Genomic DNA, 22,577 nt, shown 5'->3' with positions numbered 1-22,577 from the left:
TTTAGAAAACCTTGGTGGGCTTTCAAATCCTGCAAATCCCATGAAAATTCGATTTCTTCCTGGTCTGAACAAACAATTTAAGCTGGGTACTTTCTCAATGTTTCTCTCACAGACTTCCTCTGAAAGGAGTAAGTTGTTTAAAGCTTTTCATTTAACATTGTTATGTTTGTACATCTGTGTCTGAGCCTGAGGCAGTTCTGGAATGTAGCAAAAACTCTTCAAAGTATTTATGGACTCGGTTGGCCATTTCCTAGAAGCAACATAATTAAATTGGAACTGGTAGCAGCACATATTTGTTAGTTCCACGCAAACATTTCTTACTGTGTAATCTGTGATGGGGCAGTTTTTACCAAGAATTGCACCACTTTTCACATATTGCATTTAAAAAACAAATATACATCGTTTTCCTTCAAAGAGCTATCTTATTATTTTAACTCATCATCCATATAAACAGTCTCCACTGCAAAGCTTTTGATACAGAACACCGAAGTGATAGGACATTAAAATGTAATAGTTTGATCTTACCTGAAAAAGCGTAGGTGGCACTTGTTTCTTTGCTAGGTGTGTTTGTACATGATCTACAGCTTGCTTCGAAAATGGCTATAAAGGCAAAAATAGGAGCATCATTTTCTACTTCCAATCAAGATGAATCAACCAATTAAATTGCATTTAGTACTCACTGACTGAAATAAACTAATTCAAATAAAGCATAGCCTATGACATCCAAGCTATCTCTATAAGTAAAATAGTTTTACATTAAAATTGCATGGCACATAGAAATGGTGTCAAGATAAACAAATCATTAGAAACAGCTCTATACCTTCATTCTCTGGATGATTAGATTCCAAAACACGATTGCGCCTTTAAGGCACAGATTATTTACAAAATATCTTATATTTATCAAAAAAAAAAAAAAAACAGAACAGCATTTTGGTAAAACAAACACACACAAAATCCTAAATGTGTTACATATGTCGGCTTGGGAAAATGGATTCACTTAATCGTCTCTCTGCATAACATGCTGCAACATTATTATCAAGGCTCTTACCAATAGGCATTGCTCGACTAGAGAATAGACTTGGAACTTAGTTGTGATATATGCTTCCCTTAATTATTCTAGTTATAATAAATCCATAGATCGCCAATAAAGGAAAGCTTCTAAAATCCAGAAAGCTTTATTCGTCCTCATCTGCTCTGAGTCCGTAGGAATCCCCTCAAGGATTCTCTGCTCCACTCAGATAGCCTCCACAATGGTCCTCTGCAAAACCGCTGCTGAACATCTCTCAAAACCTGGAAACAATTACTTTAAAATCACCTATCACCTGAACATATCGAATTATGATATGAAAAACTTTTTTATTTGTATTTGCAGAAAATCAAAAGACCACAAATAATACATGTCATGGCAGCTTTTAGATACATACAATATACCACCTTTACGAGCATGGCAAGAAAGAAAATTAGGGATAAATTTCAATCACAAATATATCTAAAAATAGCAGCTCGGTTTACCTCATAGATTACTTTTGATAATACAGGAGAAAAAAGATTTAATTCACAAATATATGAGAGGCGAAAAAAAAGAAAAATAGCAGCTTGTTTCACCTCTTCAATTATATTCAACAATATAAGAAAGAAAGTGCCTGTGCATTCAATAGGTTAATCTAATAACCAAACTTCTCATTGAGAAAAAAGGGGATAACAGCCAGATTTTATTCACGAATAAATAGCAGCTCCATTTACCTCAAGTTACAATTGATAATGTGGCAAAACGTGCCTATGCAATAAATAACTGATTTAATTAACCACATTTCTGATTGGGGCCCATATTTTTTGCCCAAACTCCCTTTTCCATCGACCCCTCAATTTATATACTGCAGATTCTATATTATAAGTAGCCAGCATTCTTGACATCTAGTTGGAGAAAGTCGGAGGGTCAACACTTTATTTGACTCAATGTCATCTAATAACCCCAAGATAAAAAGAGTAGGGGTAATTAAAACCGGAAAACCGAAGATTTTAGTTAAAAGTCTGCAAGGTCCTGCACAAACATATTCAAAAATAAAACATGGGTAAGGTATCAGCAGCAAATAAGCCACATCTATTACATTTCCCTCTTCTCCCTCCTCTCCCCTCCAGCCCATCTAGCAACCTTTGCTGCCGTATAGTATAGATCAAACACAGACAGAAAATGTTGACTTCTAAGACTCCCAGTTATAATCACCTGGTCTGCCATCTCCAGTGAATCCTCAATATAGATAGCCTCTCTTCCAAGCCTGTTTTCCCAATTCCTATTCTGGGATTCTATATTGTCCGGAGGGGTCTGAATTAAAATTTGATAAATCTTCCCAATCCTAGACTTACCCCTCACTAGCTCCACAAAAGAAATCCTTTCAGATGTCACATTTAGCCTATTCTCGCTACGACCCAGAAAACTCAGTATCTGCAGATACTTAAAAAATCCCTTTTATCCACCCTAAATTTATCCTCCAGATTTAAAAATGATAAGAGCTGACCCTCACTGTACAAATCTTCCAGGGTGCTAATTCCTTTTCTCCCCCATCTTTGAGTAACTGGGTCCTGAAATATTGGCGGAAGTAAGCCTATAGCCATAAATGAAGTATATGCATTCAGCTTTGAGATCTTCATGATCCGCCGTTCCTGTCTCCACACCCTTTATGTTGCTTTCAGTATTTTGAATTTTGTTTTTTTGTAATTCTGAGATCTAAGAACCTGACCAGACAACCCTTAGCTTCAGCGCCCAGACCTATTTCATATATTGTTGGTCTAGTTTCCTCTGGGATTTCAGCTTTATCTCAAACTAATAGAATACCCATATGTTGTAAGATAGACACCCAATAATACAGGGAGAAACTGGGGATTGCCCAGCCACCCCATTGTCCAGCTCTATTTTTCTTAAAAAGGGGTCAATATAAAGGGCAAAGAGCAGGGGAGAACACAGACAGCCCTGCCTTGTTCCTCTGCTAATATTAAACTCCCTTGAGTCCTCCCCTGAAATGCAAATTACTGCTTTTGGTGAGAAATACAATGCCCTAATTGCCTGAATGAATTCCCCACAGAATCCCTTCAACTTCAGCACAGACCATAGATACCGCCAGGAGACCCTGTCAAACTCATTCTCAGTGTCAAACAGGATTACTCCCAGCAGTGATTCCGTGGCCTGTGCCCAATCAAGCAGGGCTATAACTCGGCAGACATGGTCTGTCTTGTCCCTGCTGGGGATGAACCGATGCTGGCGGAGTGAGACCAGATGAGTGATTATCTTGCCTATTCTATACACATGTATTTTAGAATAGATTTTACTATAGCAATTTATAAGTGAGATGGGTCGGAACGATGCTGGCAACAAACTAATTTTTTTTTAAGCACCACTATGGCTGTCTTCTGCCATGATTCGGGGTATATCCCCTTTGGGCCAATTGAAAAATTTGCAGCGTCTCCTGTTGAATTGTTATTGCAAAAGCCCTATAAAACTCCAGGGGGATTCCATCAGGGCTAGTAGCCTTACCAAGGGCTAAAGAGGTTAAAGCTATTTCTAATTCCTCCCCGGTAATCGGGGACGCAATGACTTTATTTTGTTCATATGAGACCTCTTTTGTTCTAGATCTTTTAGAAAGTCCATTAATAATCCCCCCATCTAGTGAGGTATCTTCCTCACTATACAGTTGCTCATAATAATTTTTTAAAACATCTAATACTGCTATTGGGGATTCCTGAATTTGATCTAGATGATCTTTAATTTTAACAATTCTGTTCATTACTCCTCTTGTCGAAGGCATTTTGACAGAACCCACCCAGTATTTTCCCCAGCTCATATAATTCGGCCCTGTGAAGTATGTATTTAGCTGCCAGCTCTGAACCAAGATGTTGATGTATTTTGGATTTGATAATCAGAATTTCCTGTTGAGAATCCTCAATATTTTCAACATAAGCTCTCGCTCCGCAATTTCTAACTGATCAAACCAAATACCAATTTCCTTCTGCAGAGCTTTCTGACGAGAGATGGAGAAGCTCAAGGTCCCTCCTAAAAGCCCCGCCTTGAAAGTATCCTAAAGCCTAGTGTCAGAGGATGAGCCTTAATCAATGGCAAAGAATTCGGCAATCCAATTGGTCATATGATCCCGATACGATTGATCATCCAGAAGTTTTCTTTTAACCGCATGCGCGCTAGCGGAATTCCGCTCGCACGCTGGGTTTTTCAAAATCGCACTTTGCATGACGAGCTGGGCTTGTCATCAGCGTGCGAGGAGGCTACGCCATGACGAGCCCAGCTCGTCATCAGCGTCGAAGGGGTTAAAGGTCCAGGGCATCCTGATCACGCCGGCCAATAAGATTTCAATTACTAAAAGATTGTGATCCGAAATGACTCTTGGATAGCTTTCCACCTTAGCTATCTTGACTTGTTGATCAGAGGACTAATTTATTATGGGGAAAATAAAGTAAAACACACAAGATGAAGGACGGAATGTTGCACATTGGCAAAACATTCACCCCCAGTCACAGATCTGGGTTTAATCCAACGTTATTTTGCCAGAAACCGGTACTAGGATGCTTGATTTCGGTCCAGGGAAGTCATGGCTTGGCAGTTCGGGCTGGACTGTTCCCATGAGCTACAGGGTCAAGACTGATTTGCATATGTCCATGTCTGAAGTGGAGTGGTGTGGTGTGGTGATCAAAGTAACGATGGATTGAACCCAGATCTGTGACTGGGGGTGAATGTTTTGCCAATGTGCAACATTCCGTCCATCACCTTGTGTGTTTTGCTGTTCACCCTATGAGGGAAGGGTATGCCCAGACGTGGGTCCCGCGCTTACTATGCCACTGGAGTCAAGTTATCCTGGCTGATGAAGGCTGATAGCCAAAAACCGGTACTAGGATGCTTGATTCCGGTCCAGGGAAGACATGGCTTGGCAGTTCGGGCTGGACTGTTCCCATTCGCTAGAGCCAGCGCATGCGCTGGACTGGCGAGACATGTAGTAAGCTGGTTTTTAAAGAGCTACCAAAGGCAGCCACCAGCTTGCTATTACGCGCACAAGTGCGCGCAACGTGCACAGCAGTTTTTCCAGTCGCACGCGCGCATGTGCGCCACTCGCGTCACCACTTGCGTTGCGATTATAGCAAAAGTAAATAAGATATATGCTTTTTTCTATTTCTTTGCTTTTGCTATAATCGTGGTACCCGCGCTTTACTTTTAACTTTAAAAGTAAAGCGCGGGTGCCGCGATTATACCAAAAGTAAAGAAATAGAAAAAAACATATATCTTATTTACTTTTGCTATAATAGCAGCGTACCCGTGATTCAATGTTAAAAGTAAAGCGCGAGTGCCGCGATTATAGCAAAAGTAAAGAAATAGAAAATAAATATATTTCTTTACTTTTCCTAAAATCGCGGCACCCACGCTTCAATTTTAAAAGTGAAGTGCGGGTGCCCCAACAAATTCTTACTCTCTGCGGATCACTTCATATTTAGGTTCACAACTATTGTGAACTCAATTTTGTGGTTGACATTGACCAAACACACAACCTTCCGTTTCACTGTCAATTTCGTTCTTACGTCTCCAAGGTATAAGTGCTTCACTCTAGGCCACTGCCTGCAGTAAATTTATTATATTAGTAATAATGGCTTATTCTAGTCTGTAACCTTCCGTCCCTCTGAGCTCTTCTGAGCATTTTAGCATCCTGAGCCTCAACTGCTCTCACCTGGCCGATGACCCACATCGAAAACATCTTCTGGGCATTCAAGTTAATTTCTGTGGCAAGCCTCGCTACGTGCCTGACTATGATAATATGCGGCTTCTTGTTGGCTTTGTGTCTATGGAGATCAGTGCTCCGTACAAGGCCCATATTGCTTTATTAAAATTGAAGCCTCCATGGTTATCTGCAAGTTCAGACTGTAAACCAATAGAATTTTCTGAGGCCAAAGGCTTTCTACTCAATTCTGATGACTCTTTCTTATTGGCCCACCTGTAATCAGTATGCATGCTTGATAGTGGTGAAAACATCAACACAACAGATTTGAAGGGGCTTTCACTTAACGGCTTTAGGAAGTATTGGTGAGGAATTAAAACTACTGGCGTTTTGAAGAAACCTGTCATAGGAGGGATAATGAGAGAAAAAAATATGTTTCTGAATCTTTTTTAAATTGGCTTGATTATGTGGTATTATAGAGATGAATGCCCATTGCCCAAAGTAAAAACTTGTCTCTGTAAACCACAGTTTCACAGTATTTGTTCTCTAATGTACCAAGCTGTTTTGCTAACAAAATGCTCGCGATTTGTAAAATTACAGGCTTTGAGGTGGCAAGGCACCAACTCATGATTTACAGAAAGAAGGTAGTAAGTGACTCAAAATGTCATCCTAACTTGCAAAGAATTAGAATCTGGAGGGGCTGAAATGAGCACTCCCCCCCACTCCTCCCTACCACTCCCCTTTGTGACCTTATAAGTATTTAGTTATGCAGCACAATATCCTTACTGCAACAACATTAACTGTTGCATGGCTAAACACTTATAAGCTTATAACTTATAATGCTTGTTTCATTGATGCCACAGATATTTAATGAACACATATGAATTTTAGCCATCATCCCTATATTGATAAACAGTACCAAATTTCTCCATTAAGTGCACTAAATTGCCAATAATCATAGAAATCATCTCAATCTTTCTTGAACATATGCAAACATAATGACATGTATTTAAAAAGAAACAGTTTAACCTTTGCTGAGCCCCCAACCGCTTCCCTCCCATCTTCCCTTGAACCCAGCCCCCTGAATCCCTCCCCCTCTCCTCGACTCCCACCACCCTTCACTGATGGCTAGACCTAACAGGTCCAGTGATGGAGAGTGTTCCTCCCATGAACTCACCCGAGCCATAGAGAGAAAAAAGAGGAGAGAAGTGATAAAATTACTATTGCCCCTGATAGTCAGGAAGAGGAAAACAAAATTTCAAGAGAAAAAAATATCACAGCAAAAGGAAAAGAAAAAAAGACCCAGAAGAAAGCTAACAATACAGTGAATTCCCTTCTAGCTACATATAGTTTGTACTCAAGAGATTGCAGAAATTCCTTAGCTAGAATCTCTGAGGGAAAAAAATTAGGGATTTCCCTCCAGATTACTTTGAGTTTTGCTGGATTCAGCAAAAGCACCTGAGCTCCCTAATTTTGGAATGGCAGAATAAGCTGGCAAAATCGCCATCGGGTTCTTCTGTCAAATTCCTCCAATTTGCAGCAAGTGTCTATCATTTGCTTCTCCAGTGACACTGTCATCTCTTTATGGGTAGTGGCTTCATTTTCCAGCACATTAACTCCGCTTTCTATCTCCTTCTTTCTTCCCAGAAATTCAGAGCATGTTTTGGAGACCTTCCGAATGGGCCCCCTCATTCTTCCTGCACTCTGTCTGGACACTCCGGCTTTCGATGTGTGTTTTATCGCTATGGGCCATGATGCTTTGGTAGATAGAGTTCAGGGACGCAGGCTCAGCTTCACCTGAATTGCTTTCACCTGTGACAGTGTCGCCTTCTAAATCCGGAGAGACAGAGTAATCCCATAGAAGACCCCAGGTTTTTTTCCCTTTTTTTTTCCTTTGTCATGAGGATTCCATCCTTTTTAACTGAGGAAACATCAGCCAGGGTTTCATCTGGCCCATCAATAGAGTTACTGGAGTCTGAGCCCTGACCCTGGCTATCTGAATCAGACCAGTTCAAGATATTAGACATGGAAAAGAACTTATCGCTGGTTTATGCCTCCCCCCTTCAGTTAGTAGCAGCTTCTTCCTTTGGCCCAACCTGTTCAGCATTAAGGCCAGCTGGGTGAGAGATTTCATCGCCTGCCGTTGTTAGCCTGTCTTCCTTTTGTTGCAAAGATGGCCCCCCTTACCGTTAGAGCTCTCTGAGGCCTGCCCTGCCACTTGCCCCTCTACCTTGCTAGACACTAGATTTTGGCTCACCTCGAACTCTGGGGATGTCACCTGTAGCTGTGTCCCAGAAGGTGCGTCATGCACCCATTATAGATTTTTGGCTCTGGCGTTTTTGCGATTGTTGGGCCCAGCTTATGGGGGAGGGCTGATCAGCCACCGGTGTAGCTTTTATGTTGGGAATTTTGCCTGAGTCTCTCATAATGTGTAGGGTTTCTTAAAGAAATTAGGCCACATGCTGTCCGTTTCCCCTGCTGAAAGGCCTTTTGCTGAGCATCCCTGGTTAGCCTTGTTGTGACTTTCTTCGCTGCTGCCCCAGTCTCAATCCGGGTTTTCAGGGTTTTGGCTTTGGGTGGTGGCATTACCTGAATTGAAACCAGGGAAGTATTACTTCCAGCCACGGCCACTCCGGCAAAAAGATGTACCACCCACCAAGCAGAGCGGGTCAAAGCACAGCAAATCAAAGCAACCCGGAGCGAGAAAGCCCCGTCAATCCTTGAGCAGCGTTTCGCACGTCCGTCTGCAGCACTCACTTCGCTCCCAAGCATACTGCAGGTTACCTGGAAAACCTGGATATAGAGTGGTCAAGCGGGAGGGCTTCCTGCGGCCGCGATTAGACAGCGACCACATTGCCGCCTACGACTGTTGAAGAACTTCAAACATAAGATTCTACGGGAATTCCTGGAATCACTGATTGCTGGCCAGCATCACTGTCCCCAGAAATGATCCCTCAAAATCAACCGGCTATTTACTCAGAACTCCAACCCTTGGTTAAACGATCTATACAAAACATTTATATCTCCTCAACTGCTCCCCCAACCCTTCCACGAAGTAATAAGATTCCTAGTAACCTCATTCAGATTCCTCCTAATTGCGCAACTGCCCAACATCAATATCCATTCACACAACTCGCTGATGTATAATACATAAATGCTGTTTCACAGTTAGACACTGTGAGGAACTACAACCTTGATATCCTAGTCGTTATAGAAACTTGGCTTAATGAAACTTTGAACAATGTCCTAGAACTTCTTCTACCCCACAATATTCTAATCTATTGTGAACATGAACTCAGACAGGTGGTTGTGTGGCAGTAAGTAAGAAGAACATACTTGGCTGTGAATTACTTCCAACATATAGTGTCCGCTCCTTCTAATGCCTGTCACTTGAAATCCATACTCCTAAAGCCTCTGACCTCAGGATAAATGTCTTACACCACCCTCCTGGCGCAAACAACACCATTATTGAGGAATGCTTAGAATTTATATCATCATAACATCTAATACGCACAGACACCCTCGTCCTCCTGGGTAATTTCAATCTCCCCAGGGATGAAGTTAATAACAAGCCAGTTAATTAGTTATCTTCTTTTCTCCATGACTTTAATCTTCTCCAAATTGAGCAGAAACCAACCCACTATGAAGGTTCTATCCTGAACCACATTTTTTCCTGGATTATCCTACTGACTATTGAGAAACCTATTCCAGATGACTGATCCAATCATCTACCAATTCCTTTCCTGCTATGCTTTGGCCACGAGAAATTTTCAGGCCAATATAAGTGAGAAACCTGGTTCTATGGTACCAGAAACATTGATAACAACAACTCTGTGATCAGGGGTTGGGGTATCCTTCTCACTCCTAGCTGCTAGAGTGGCATTCATGCCACTACAATGGAGTGAAATAAATGCAAGGAAAAACGGATTAATGAATATGAACCTTGGAAAAGCAAGTGGGAAAGCTCAAACCTTCTCTTCCTTGGTACTGAAAGGAACTTTGCACCCAAAGTTGACATCTTACACTTCTTGAAAAAATGGTGACAATCACCCTTCCCCCCAGCTTCTCTCTTCCCTAGGGGTTGCCAAAAGAGACTCAGTCTTCCACAAGTGCAATCTCCATACCTACAAATAAATGTGAAAAAAGTGCCACCTTCCTTGGAAAGAAAGCAAAGTCTATCGAGGTATCTCTTCCTTCAACCTTCTGCATGCAATATAACAGCACACTGAACCACAAAGCCCAACGGTCATAGTTGCACTTTGACACAGTCTCTGAATCTGAACTACTTAAAACTTTCTGACGCTCTGCCTTGCACCTTGAGCAAAGAAAATGCCAAACTGATGCTACCATACTGGACCTCCCTGATTAATTCCTCACTGCTGCAAGGTGTTTAGTCGAAAATAGGCCAGGTCTCTCCCACACTAAAGAAAACTCAATGCAGAAAATGCTAATGTTTACGTAAATTTCTTTTTGTAAAGCACGCTAATGCTCAGAGGCATCTTGGCGCTGACGAGTCATGACCCTAGAGTGTAGTATGTGTAAAAGTAAAAATATTTAACAGGGTTAGGTAGGATTAGGTAGTAAAGAGCCAAGTTTTCAGGTCCCTCTTGGACCCAAGTAGATTGGTCCCTGCTTTTCAGTGGAGAGGGATGCTGTTCCAAAGTTTGGAAGAGCTGCCAATGAAATTACTGCCTCCCCAGGTTGTCAACTTAAACCGGGGAATGCAGACATTCTTTGCTGAGCCAGAGCACAGGGCTCTGGCAGGGGTACACCAATGAAGGTTCTGTCTGAAATATGTCAGGCCCAATCCAAGAAGGGCCTTGGGAGCTATACAGAGGGCTTTAAATGCGATACTGTTTTTTAGTGGGCAGCCAGTGGAGTTTGTGAAGAGCTTGGGAGGCTGGCTGGGCCTGTGACCTGACAACTTTCACCCAGTGTCAGTACTTCCCTAACACGCATGTTATGATCAACTCACTTTCATAATTCTGCAAAAGAGAGAGTGTTTAGGAATGCTAAAAAGAACAAGGCACAACACCCCAGGGAAGGGATATCTTGAATAACCAGGGCACTCTTCAGGCAATCAAGCTGATGCCAGCACTACTGTGGGTTTGGTATCTTACAAGGGGAAGCAAGGTTACAGCATAGGACAGCTGGTATTCATCTGAACAGCCGTAGATCGCACTCTCAAAATTTGAGATGTTAGCATTATTTATTTGTCTGTTCGAATTAATTAAATTCATAGACAATACACAAAACTCGTTAAAACAGAGGAAAAAGTATTACAAGTATAAAAAGGATAAAAACTTTTGGGCCTCATTTATGAGGCCGTGCGTCACTTTTACGCCGCCGGTACGTCACTTTTTGTGACGCACCAGCAGCGTAAAAAATGTGCCTTGTTGCACCATATTTACAAAGTGACGCATCTAGGTAGATGCGTCACTTTGTAAACCCCTGCGCCACATTATACCTACGCAGGGTATAATGTATGCAAGGGGGGCATTTTGACGCAAGAAATGGTCATGGAAGTGACGCATTGAAATCTATAAGATTTCCCTGTGCCACTTCTAGGAACAAATGCGTCAATTTCTTACGCCTGCCTCACAGCAGGCGTAAGATTGACACAGGCCCTTTCACATGGGGCTTGCCCCATGTGAAAGGACACATTGCTGGAGTTGCGTCACTTTTGTAACACACTCCAGCAATGCGTCACTTTTGCGCCATACAGATACGTCAGAAAAACTGACGTATCTGTAACTCCTTGCGCAATGATGCCTCATACTGTAAATATGACGTATCATTGGTGTCGCAAGGAGGGCGCAATGAAAAGTGACGCAACGCTGTTTTCACGCAGCGATGCGTCACTTTTCATAAATGAGGCCCTTCATGTTTAGTTTTATCGCAATAGATTCTCGAATTTTAAATGAATGCAAGCTAGCAGTTAGAACGACCGGTAAGCAATCAAAGCAAAATAAAAGTGCAGATTTAGTGCAAATTGAAAAGTTATAGAAGTGCAAATCGCTATTTAGTGCCAAGTTGTTTTATTCTTCTAAGCCAAGGAATCTGGACACTGCAGACACAACCATATGATTGGTGTCTGTTTTACAGATCCTCTGTGCTTCCCAATTGTGTCTATTCCCCAAGAATAAACAAAGTGGGTTGATGCACTTTGATCACTTTTGTTTATATGCAGGACAAAAAGTACATGCTCAACACTTTCATAATGAATCAAAACCTGACTCTGGATCTGACCAGCTATTTCTGAAGGATGCCAAAATAAGAGCACTGGGCCTGAGTTGTACATACAATTTCCTGGATAGTGGAATTTGCCACTTCTTGCACAGAAGAAATAGTGTTGGTGCTAACACACTAACCTGACTAAACCCTCTGTAAACTTCTATTTTCTCTGCAGGTTTACCATTGGGGCCACTGTAGACCCGAGAATAGTTTTCGGCGTTTCAGCATCTGTTGGTTAACATGTCAGATGGAATACCCAGTACTAGAAGGGCTTGCCATAGTTTGTCCCTAGGTACCATGTCGAACCCTGCCAGCAGGTCAACCAAAATCAGATACAAACTGCCCTTTCCATGTTCTCTATCCTCCACCTGATCAGTTGGAAAAGAAAGGTCTGAGCTATTGCAATCATTTTGGGCCTTAAAACGGTGCGACTATACACTGATTTACACATGTATGATTGATTGTCGGTGTAAGCTGTAATGCAAAGTGCTCTGACACCCTACATCTGAAAAAAGAGTGATTATGGAAACTTGAGGGGCACTGTTAAAAGGTGGTGGTGAGGGAATCTGTGTATGGGGGGTGGGGGTCGCCAATAAACATTGACACACCGGGTGCCACCAGTGCTAAAGCCAGCCTTAAGAGGGCATATATCTTCCCGTTCAGGATTCTCACTTGCCCGCAAAGCTGATTCTGGGTTGGGAACTATTTTCTGATAAAGGCTGGGCACTGAAGATTGTAATTTTTGGGATGTGTTTCCTTTTGGCAAGAGTCACTGGGAGCTATATGACCAATCAATGGGGGTTGGGAGTGAGAGCTGTTCTTGAAGGTTGGATAGAAGCTCTTTCCATTGGAACTTCTTTAGCAAAATGTATATGCAATAGAGATTTGAATTGGATCTCTGAACCTAGTGGGGGAGCAGAAGACATAATTATAGAATTCTTCTTGCTAAGTCAGCATTGGTTAGAGTGATTTTGATGTAGTCCGAATTACTGCTTGGATGGGTGAGCGCTTCTTCGCACTCACTATGTTGTTACGGATGACAGATCCAATGTATTACTTTATTTGTCAAACTTACATCCAATCTATTACTTTATTTGTCAAAGATTCTGCATCCTCATGGATACATTGATTCGATTCCATTCATAATGAAAATGTTCCTCTCATCAGGGGCACATGCATGGCGAGGTGGTTTACGAAGATGCAAATCATGGGGAATGATAGTTGTATTCGTCTCGAGTGAAGTTGGCGTAGGGATGTAAAAGGTTTTAATTGTGCGAGCAGTGTGGTATAAGACTGTTTCTTTATTTCTGTCATCCTTGTAAGTAGTCCTTCTTTGTGGTGCCATTCGGCAAGAGTCTCTATCATCTATATTACCCTGCTCTGCGTGCAAAATCGTCAGGTTTGTGGGAGGAGTTAGATGGAGGGTCACAATTAGGTCTCCAGTTTTTATGGTATTTATTTTTTTTACTTTTCCGTCTGTATTTATCCATATTTATTTTTTGCTAACTTTATCTTTATTTACCCATATTTATTTGGGGTTTTGTGAAAAAAAGGAGCTGAAACTAGTATATTTCTACATGTATTTAACCGATAAATGTTCATTAATGCTTAAATGCCTGAAAGATTTCAATGATATAAAAACCCAGAGACGACAAATCACTGCACTTATATGAAGACATATGCATATCAGTATCAACCTTGTATAAATCTACTGCGGTTTAAGCAACTTTACTAAAACTCCTTTCTTTTTTTTAACAACCTTGTATGTTCATCTGCACAGCTATACTCCTGGCAGCCATGACTGTCAGCATTTGGAATCACTCATAAATGTCAGTTTTTATCCACATTTAAAAATGAATACAGACAGGAAAGTAAATGAGTTTCTGTCTGTATTTATCTGTAAAAATCAGTAAAAACAGAAAATAGGGAGCCCCAGTCATATTAGCTAGGTGCTTGAGCAGTAGCGGCGGCTACTAAGTTCAGGTGGTGATGCGAGGGCCAGAGGGGGAATACAAAGAAAAAAGGCACTTACCTGGGTGCCGGCACCTCCCTGCCATCTTCTTCTTGCTCAGTACAGGAAGCACACAACCTCCCAGAATCCCATGTCCAATTATAACGCTGCAATGTTGTGATAGGGCTGAGCACTGTGGTTCAGCACTTGGACAGGGGTTTGGAGGCTGGGCATGTTCCCCACCAGGCTGTGTAATGCAGCCTGGTGGGGAAGATGCAAAATGGGCATGCCGGTTTGGGCCGGCCAAGCAGTCATGTACACTTAGGGTGTGTGCTTTCCACTCCTTCCCCTGCACTGGCCAGCCCAGCCCCACCTGCCCTGCCCCGCACCCAAGCAGGTAGGAACACAAAAATAATAATAACATTAGTTTTAACACTGCTCGCAGAGCAGTGGGGGGACGCTCGTCCACCTTAGTGGAGGAGATGCCGCTATGCTTGAAAATGGTTTCACTCCCCTTAACCAGTAACCCAATTTCTTACAACTGGCAATGTCAATCAGTCTCACTTACTTTTACATACAAGCGAGACCGAATAGAATTACCAATGCTAGTTTACAACAGTCTACAATATCTGATAAGATCTGTGTAATTGTTGTCTTCAAGGTCTATCAACATTAACCCCATGCATGCGCCACAAATGTTCACGCTGTGCTGGCAATTCACATAGTGGGCGGGATTCAGACGGCCCCCGGCCGTCGTGAGCACACGCCCACTGTGACTCATGACGGCCGGGGGCCGTCATGAGCATGCAAGGGGTTAATGCTGTTTTATATTCCACATTTCTGTTACCCTTTTTCTATTGACCTCTAGGTGGCACTAAAAGGTAGTAAACTTGTGATAACATTACTCTGTTTGCAATGCTGCATTCAGAGCAAGGCAAAGGATGCATATATCAAATGCAAAATGAAAAAGCTCTTGTGCACATGACAGTTTTGCCAGCCGTCTCCGACGGCCAAACTATCATGTGCACTGAAGCTCTTGCCAACCAGAATTGCGGTGCCGGGTTGGAGAGAGCAAATGCAAAAACCACAGTTGATGGACAGAATGCAGAACAATGTCATACATTCACCCCAGTACAGAGTTCTGGGCCTAAATCCATCGTTTTTTTGCACTCCACACCACCCCAGTTCAGACATGGCCATATGCAAATCAGTCTGACCCTGTGCCTCATGGGAACAGTCCAGCCCGAACTGCCAAGCCATGCTTTCCCTGGACCGCAAACAAGCTTCCGAGGACCGGTTTCTGGCATTCCAGCCGTCTTCAGCCCGGCTTGCTTGAATGCAGGTTGGAGAGAGCAGGCACAGGCTCCCAGTCTAACTGAACACGCAAATTGAGGGCGCTCAGACCAATCTCGATGCTGCTCTAATGCATGAAAGCAGCTATGTAGCGATGCAACAGGTAGGGTTTTTGTTTTTTCTTTGTTTATCTCACCATCCATCCATCCCCATTTTCCCCCCACCCCTTGCCACCCTATCAAGACATTGGCCGCTACTGCTGAAATCGCCACCACAAGATTTCACAAAGGTGGTAGCACAGCTTCATTTGAAAGGCCTAAAAAGGACTCCTTATCTGGACTATTGGTACTTCATGCATAATGAAGGAGATAGTTGATGGAAGGGGTGTGTGTCTGATTGTCAGATCATGGGTTTCTGTTCAACATTTCCAAATGTCAGCTGTTACCCTCCAAGGGCATGACATTCATTGGGGCCAGATTTTGAACACTCTTGAATATGGCTTTGTCTCTCTAATCAGGCCATGGTAAGAGGCTCATGGACAGCCAAGCATTGTCAGTAAGAGATTGGCTCAAGGGCCAGGGTGACATGGATGCATGTCTTTTCGTGCTAACATGGGCAGAAATATATATCTGCACCATGTGCGGTTATATCAACATGCTCTTTGGAATCCAAGATCACCAAATTTTGAGGAGCTGTTTTTTGGTGATAAAAGAATTGTTTTGATGGTGGAATCAGTGAGAATGTTTGAGGAAGTGGGTTCAAATACAACTAGATCCTCCCAATGGACACAAGTTCTCCTATGATTGGGAGCTACTCTGGATCAGATAACAATCCAAGAGAGGTAGTCATTGACAGAGAGGTGGCCTTTCCTTCAACTGAGAGAGCTGACAACTTTATGGAGAGTTGTGATTTATTTGCATCAATGGACTATGGGTGCAAACTGATAATCAAATCAGGCACTACAGTAACTGTTGCTTATGTAAACAAGTGAGGCTACCAAATTCAGGTGCCTATTTGACTGCAATGCAGGAGCTCCATTAGGCAGAATGCCATTAGCTTCTATTTGAAGACAGATTGTATGAGTGGGAGCGATAATATTCAGACAGATAGTCTAATCAGTATGTTTCCGTCCTCTCAAGGAGTTGACATTGTCTAAATAATATTTCAAGAAATGAGCATAAGGTGTGGGAAACAGTGCCTGGATTTAATAAGGTTCCCTCATGTTGGAAATGACCATCTTTTGCATGTTCACCTTCCATTATGATAGGAATTAACCTGCTTTGCGCAGTATTCCCCAAAACGTTTGCCTTTTCTAGCTAAATCTGTTTTTGTATGACATAGGACATTGTCCACATTTCTCCTGCTAACCAGTGATAAATGCTTGTGTTGTCCCTTTTAAACATGGTAAAATTAACATGCACCTACTTGGCACATTCCATTTACGTATAAGTTCCTAGTATATGATAATACATGTACCTCAAGCCTGTAAATTAAATTTTCCAAGTGGGCTGCAGCACTCATTATGCCACCCACTAAAGTAGAACTTTAAAACAGGTCTCCAAGCGTGCCCTTGCAACCAGTGTGTGCTCTTTTAAACAGCCACTACAACTTGGCAAAAAAACCTTTTGCCAGACCAAAACCTTACTTTTCAAAACATATAAGTAACCCCTGTAAATGCCATTAGGGAAGAGTGCATAGTAGTTAAGAAGTAGGACATGTATAATTAAAAGTTTGACATGTCCTGTCAGTGAAAACCTCCAAAGTAATTTTTCCCATTTGTAAGGCTGGCTTAAAAAGACACTTGGTTACAATATATCAAATAATAATGCTTTCATTTTGTTTAGGAGCAGCTGGAAACATGATTAAGGAACTCGATTGAATAGTAATTTAAAATCCAACGTTATTGGGGAGGAGCCAAGCAGGCACTCGAAATGGCTGCATAGTCGCTCGGCTCCGTGAGCCCTTTCGCCCCACACGTCTATCCTGACGTCTTTCCTGAGCCACAAAGGCATGCTTTAATAGGAGAAAGAAAACAAGCACCTACCGTTTGCTCCCGAAGCTCCTGCGTGCAGCAGATCCTGAGAACTGTCCCCGATTTCTCCGCGGCCCACGCGGTGATGAGACCGGGGCGTTGACTTGGCAGGGCCTCCGGCCGGTGCTGCAGCACCAGCGGCCGTTGATGGCGATAGGGGGCCTGTCGGTGAGTGCAGCTGACATGAAGGACCACTGCTAGCGGTGAAAATCCGGTCCGCTGGGCGGTGACCCTTGAGGGGTAGTGTGGTGGCACCGGATCGGAGGGGGCGCTTGCCTCCTGCCCCCTCCCCAAACTTTGTCATCCGGGCATAGCCAAGGACTTCCCCCGACATATGCGGGCGACTCCCGGGGCCCGGCAGGGATTTTAGCCTTTTGGTGGCTCTCCTTTCAGGAACCTGCCTCGCAGCTCTTTGCCCCGGGGACGCATCCCGTGGCGCCCTCGTGGTGAGGCCTGGACCCTGACAGTGGTGAAGAGGGACGGGGCTGACTGGATTAAGATGGCGGCTGGTGCCCTCCTCTACGGCCCGCGTCCACGTCAGATGGCTGTTGCATGGATGGGGCCCGGATGCTCGCAACATACGCAGGAGTTTACATCCTGGGACGTGTTGGCTGCCCTAACAGTTTTGCACGAGACCATGATTTGCCATGCCTGGGACCTGGGTGAAAGAATGGACGCCATTGCTGTCTCGCCGTCTCTGGCGGCCGCGGTCCGATTCCAGGGGACTGCTGGTGAACTTGCTGCTAAGTCCGTGAAGGAAGTTCCAGCTCCGCAGAGGCACTGGGAGCCGCTTGAGGTCCGGGCTCCCATGCCCGCGCGGACCGACTTGATTGCTCGTATGGATGTCTCCTTGGGACGCATGTCCAACTGGCGGCTGGAGATGGAGCGCTGTTTTCCCTCTTGGACTGGCCTGGTTATGTCGCCGCGGTGGCCAAACTGTGTGACTCTCATCTCTTGGATGGTGTTATTATCTGTGAGCTTTGGGAAGTTTCAGACACCGGCGTTGATATGGCCTGATCTTTGCTGTCTATACTTATATGGACTTGGATTGTTGTGCTCTGCTGGGGCTGCGCCCCAACCGGACCCACCCATATTGTTTGGACCCTCAAGACTGTGCTTTAAATTGATTAATGAGTGGACTTCTGGCGGTACCGCTGCCAGACAGGGTCAGGGATGAAATGGTTCATGGTCTATTGGCTTTATTGTTGGCAGACGGTGCAGTGGGTATGTTCGATCGATATTTCATCGCTATTGTGCTCGAGATTTGTTATTCATTATTACAGTATTGCTTCCTTTTTGGGATTTCCGAGGTGTAGGGGCGAGGGGCGGGGCCGGGCGGCACGATGAGGGCCCTCCTCCGCTTATTTTCTTTTCTTCTTTCTTCTATCTCTCTATATTTTGGGACTCTATTAGGGCGACAGGCACGCTGCTGGGGGGGTAGGCCATGGCCTTCTGCGGGTGTGCAGGGTGGGGGGTTGCGGGATGGGTGGTTGATTGATATTTGTTTCTATGGCCCTTTAGTCTTTCTTCCCTTTTTAGTGTTGTCGTCGCTCATGCTCTTTGCGGTATGTTTGGTGTTGAGGGGCGGGGGTTAGACTCGCAACACGCTGGGGTTGCGCCTGCATTTCTTCTGCTTTGTATACCTTACCCCCCGATATTTCCTCTGTATTAATACTGTTAGTAGATATCCTGATTCGCACACTACTGCGGGACTGTGTACGACTGTGCGACACCTCTTCCTTAGTTCCTTATTTGAAAATGAACCTCTTAAATCCTGATTTCAAGCTGTTATGTCTGATTACAAGCTTTGTACTGTTATTTTATGACCCCAGGTTTCGATCTGCTATAACTATACATATTGCTTGCAGTATTCTCGCTCTGTTTAGCGGCCGGCCGGGATGGTTGTAGGCCCATACTTGTAACTGCGTGTACTACAAATAAAGGTTAAAAAAAAAATCCAACGTTATTATAAAGTCAAATGTTATATTATTATTTTGGGAACTACACTGTTAGAAAGCTGTCATTTTCCTGCTTAAGCCAAATGTGTGCTGCCCTTTAGTCCCATCAATCCATTTGCAGAGGAAGAGATATCACTGGATTTCCCATCATTCATCTGCACAGGAAGTTACATCACTCTCCCACTCCCAAAATCTACTTAATCTACCTCCACCACATGGATGAACAGAGAACATGAGCAGCAGGATTACCATTGGCACCCCCAAAAAAACCAGAGGCAAACCTGTCCATGCCCATCCACACCTAGGCTATATCCAGCTCCCTGGTCCTCCCCCCTCCTGCCTCAAACATGGTGTGACCCTCTGTGCCCTCAACCCCAGCTGCAACCCAACATGCCTCTGCCTCATTACACCACAAAACCAATGGAGTGTTCTGTACTTCTTGCAAGTTTTCATGCATTTACTCAAACACAACAACCCAACACTCTACTCTCTCAGACTCGTGCAGTCCTGTAACTACCCACACAACACTCCACACTTGCATTCATGTTCCTCAACACCCTCTGACTCACCCAACATGCCACAGAGATCTAGGGCCTGCTGCATGACAATGCTCCAGACCTACATTTCCTCAGGGAAACCTGGATGAACCCTGCATCAGCACCTGACTTTTCCACAGCCATCTTCCCAGCTACAAGTTTGCCAGGTAAGACCAACTTCACAAGCCCAGAGGCAGAATCACCATCAATCATAAAAATACCATTGGCTGCAACACATCCGTGGACATGTCATCCTTCAACATGGAACACCTATCGGACAAGCTCCCTGTCACAACCAACTTCACCCTAAGTGGCACTCTCATCTACATACTACTGTGACTGTTCATCAACTTTACCAACATCATCACAGACTTCATTACTCCACTCACTCTTGATGCTAGCAATTATATCTTACTTGAAGACCTTAATGTCCACCTGGAAGACCACATTGACCCCAACTAAAAAACAATCATTGAAGACCTTGGAATCCTGGGCCTCACTGAGCAAGTAAAGGGACTAACACAGGTCGCTGGATACCGCCTGATCTTTACTTCACCCTATTTTTCACTACCTTTAGCAGCATCCGAGTCAACAGGCCCACACCAGTCCCCTGGACAGACCACCCCTTCATTAAGTTCAGTAGTGCTGTATGATCTAAAGCACATGCACTACTGCAAGACCAGCTCACTAAAACTGGTGCAGCATCACTGACATGGACTGGCAACCCACTCTCAACACCCACCAACCAAAACACAGATACAGCCTCTCCAATCAATCAAAAATTTAAACAATTGGATCATCTCCTGCACTGACTCCCTGCCTACCCTCTAACAAAGCAATACAACAAGATCCAATGCCCAGGGCAGATGGTACATCGAGTTAACTCAGACTAATGAAACATCACTGCAAACAACTGCAGTGTAAATGGAGAATGAGCAGGGACAATGCAGTCTGGTGGACCGCATCAATGCTAGCATCAACAGAAGCAGAAAAATCCTCACCATATTTCACCTCACCAGTGGCCGCCAGTAACTCGATTACCCCCTCACAGGACAACTGCAACTATCTTTCTCAATTCATCAGCAACGGAATCACAGCATTTTACAGCAACTACAACCAGGCCTGACAGACACTGCCAAATGTCTCCCAATCTTATCCAAATAATGCATGCTAACCGCATGGCTCATCATCATACCAGAAGAAACCGCCAACACCATGAAGTCCATCCGCTTACTCCAAAGGACTGCAACCCATTAGTGCCTTGCTCACAACCATTCTGAATGCCTCCATGTCTTCCATGACCTTTCGAGATGAATGTAAATATGCAACTGTGTTCCTTTGCAGAAAGAAACCCTCTTTGTACCCTTCAATGCTCACCAACTAAAGACTGATTGCCTTGCTACCACCCTCGGCCAAGGTCTTAGAGAAAATAAAATCAATGAATACCTCAACAACCACCAACTCGTCAATACCACTCAGTCTGATTTCAGACCCAACAACAACATACAAACTGCCTTTATCGCTGCCACAGATAATATTCGAATTTCTCTGGATGGAGGAGACACGGCAGCCCTCCTCATCTTCCTGGACCTCTCCACAAAATTTGACACAGTTTCCCACCCCATATTCTTCGAATGTCTATATGACGTCAGATCCAAAGACACACATTCAGATGGGTCTGCTTCTTTTTGACCAAGAAGGACCTAATCAATCTCTCTGGCACAATACACCTCAGATGCTCAAGACCTCACCTGGCAAGGAATGCAAGCGTCCTCCCTGAGCACAACACTCTTCAACACATACATGATCTCTCCAGTTAGCATCACCCACTTTCCTGACATCAACGTCTTCTCCTACACTACGTCAATTACATGCAACTCATTATCTCCTTCACAGACAAGATGATCACATTCAAAACCTGCATGACTGAAATAGCCCATTGGATGTAGATCAACAGTTTAAAGGTGAACATTGATAAGTCAAAAATGTTGATCTTCAGGAATAGCCACCCGCTGTCCAACAGGACTAGGACCGATACCCAGCCCTACCACCTACACCAAGAACCTAATTATCAACAGCAATATGAACATGACCACCCAAGCCCATTACACATGAGCACCATTTAAACTCCTCCCCTACACTTTGAAGACACTACATATCACTGGCCCAGCATATCTCAAAAATCGCATTGAATTTCACAAATCATCCAGACACCTCGCTCATCTGGGCACCTACTTGCAACATCCCTCTCATACGAAAAACATGAGCTAGCAGTCGAGCCTTCTACAACATCACTCCTATAGCATGGAAAGACCTGCCGCTATACATAAGAGCTTCCTTCTCACTTTTTGAATTCTGCAAGAAGCTGAAGACCTGTCTTTTTTAGTATTCCCCCTAGGTGTGGCTAGACTAACACATGTCTAGTGCCAGGACACCCTCCTGGGTAATAATGCGCTCTCCAAATCTGCATAACATAGCACAACATTTAGTTCAAGAACCTTTTCTATCTTCCAGGTGGATGGGATGGTACACAGGCCAGATTCTATATTTGTACCAGAGAAACATCATTCTTTTATAAAAGTCAGGGAGTGTGCTTCCAGTTGTTTCCCCAAAGTTGTCTACAACTTCTCCTCAGGTGCTGGGATTGACTTTGAGGAATGTCTAGAGAGCTCTTTCCAGTTATTTTTACAGGTCACATCCTTTTAGCAAATCTGAACGTTTGTTTGTGAGTTTTGGTGGTACAGAATAAGGAAAAACAGCTTCCCCAGTTTCAATCACTAGATAGTAGACAACTTTTGCAGATTCCTTAGCAAAAATACCAGTTCCATCTGGTCGCTCAACGAGGGGAATGTCAGTTTTGTGAGT

At 43.7% G+C, this 22,577-nt stretch overlaps 1 protein-coding gene across 2 annotated transcripts in view; it reads right to left on the bottom strand.

Annotated features, from left to right (window-relative positions):
* Positions 1 to 22,577, bottom strand: part of GRK3 (G protein-coupled receptor kinase 3) — a 1,062,914-nt gene that overhangs the window by 382,441 nt on the left and 657,896 nt on the right. For both annotated transcript variants that reach the window (XM_086943135.1, XM_086943134.1), the window contains exon 5: positions 526 to 600. In XM_086943135.1, the coding sequence (XP_086799261.1) occupies positions 526 to 600 (75 nt within the window). The remainder of the gene's footprint in view (positions 1 to 525; positions 601 to 22,577) is intronic.

Source organism: Lissotriton vulgaris, chromosome 11 (genome assembly GCF_964263255.1).
Source record: "Lissotriton vulgaris chromosome 11, aLisVul1.2, whole genome shotgun sequence".
In the NCBI taxonomy this organism is placed as follows: Eukaryota; Metazoa; Chordata; class Amphibia; order Caudata; family Salamandridae; genus Lissotriton; species Lissotriton vulgaris.
This window is presented reverse-complemented; position numbering and strand designations above follow the sequence as displayed.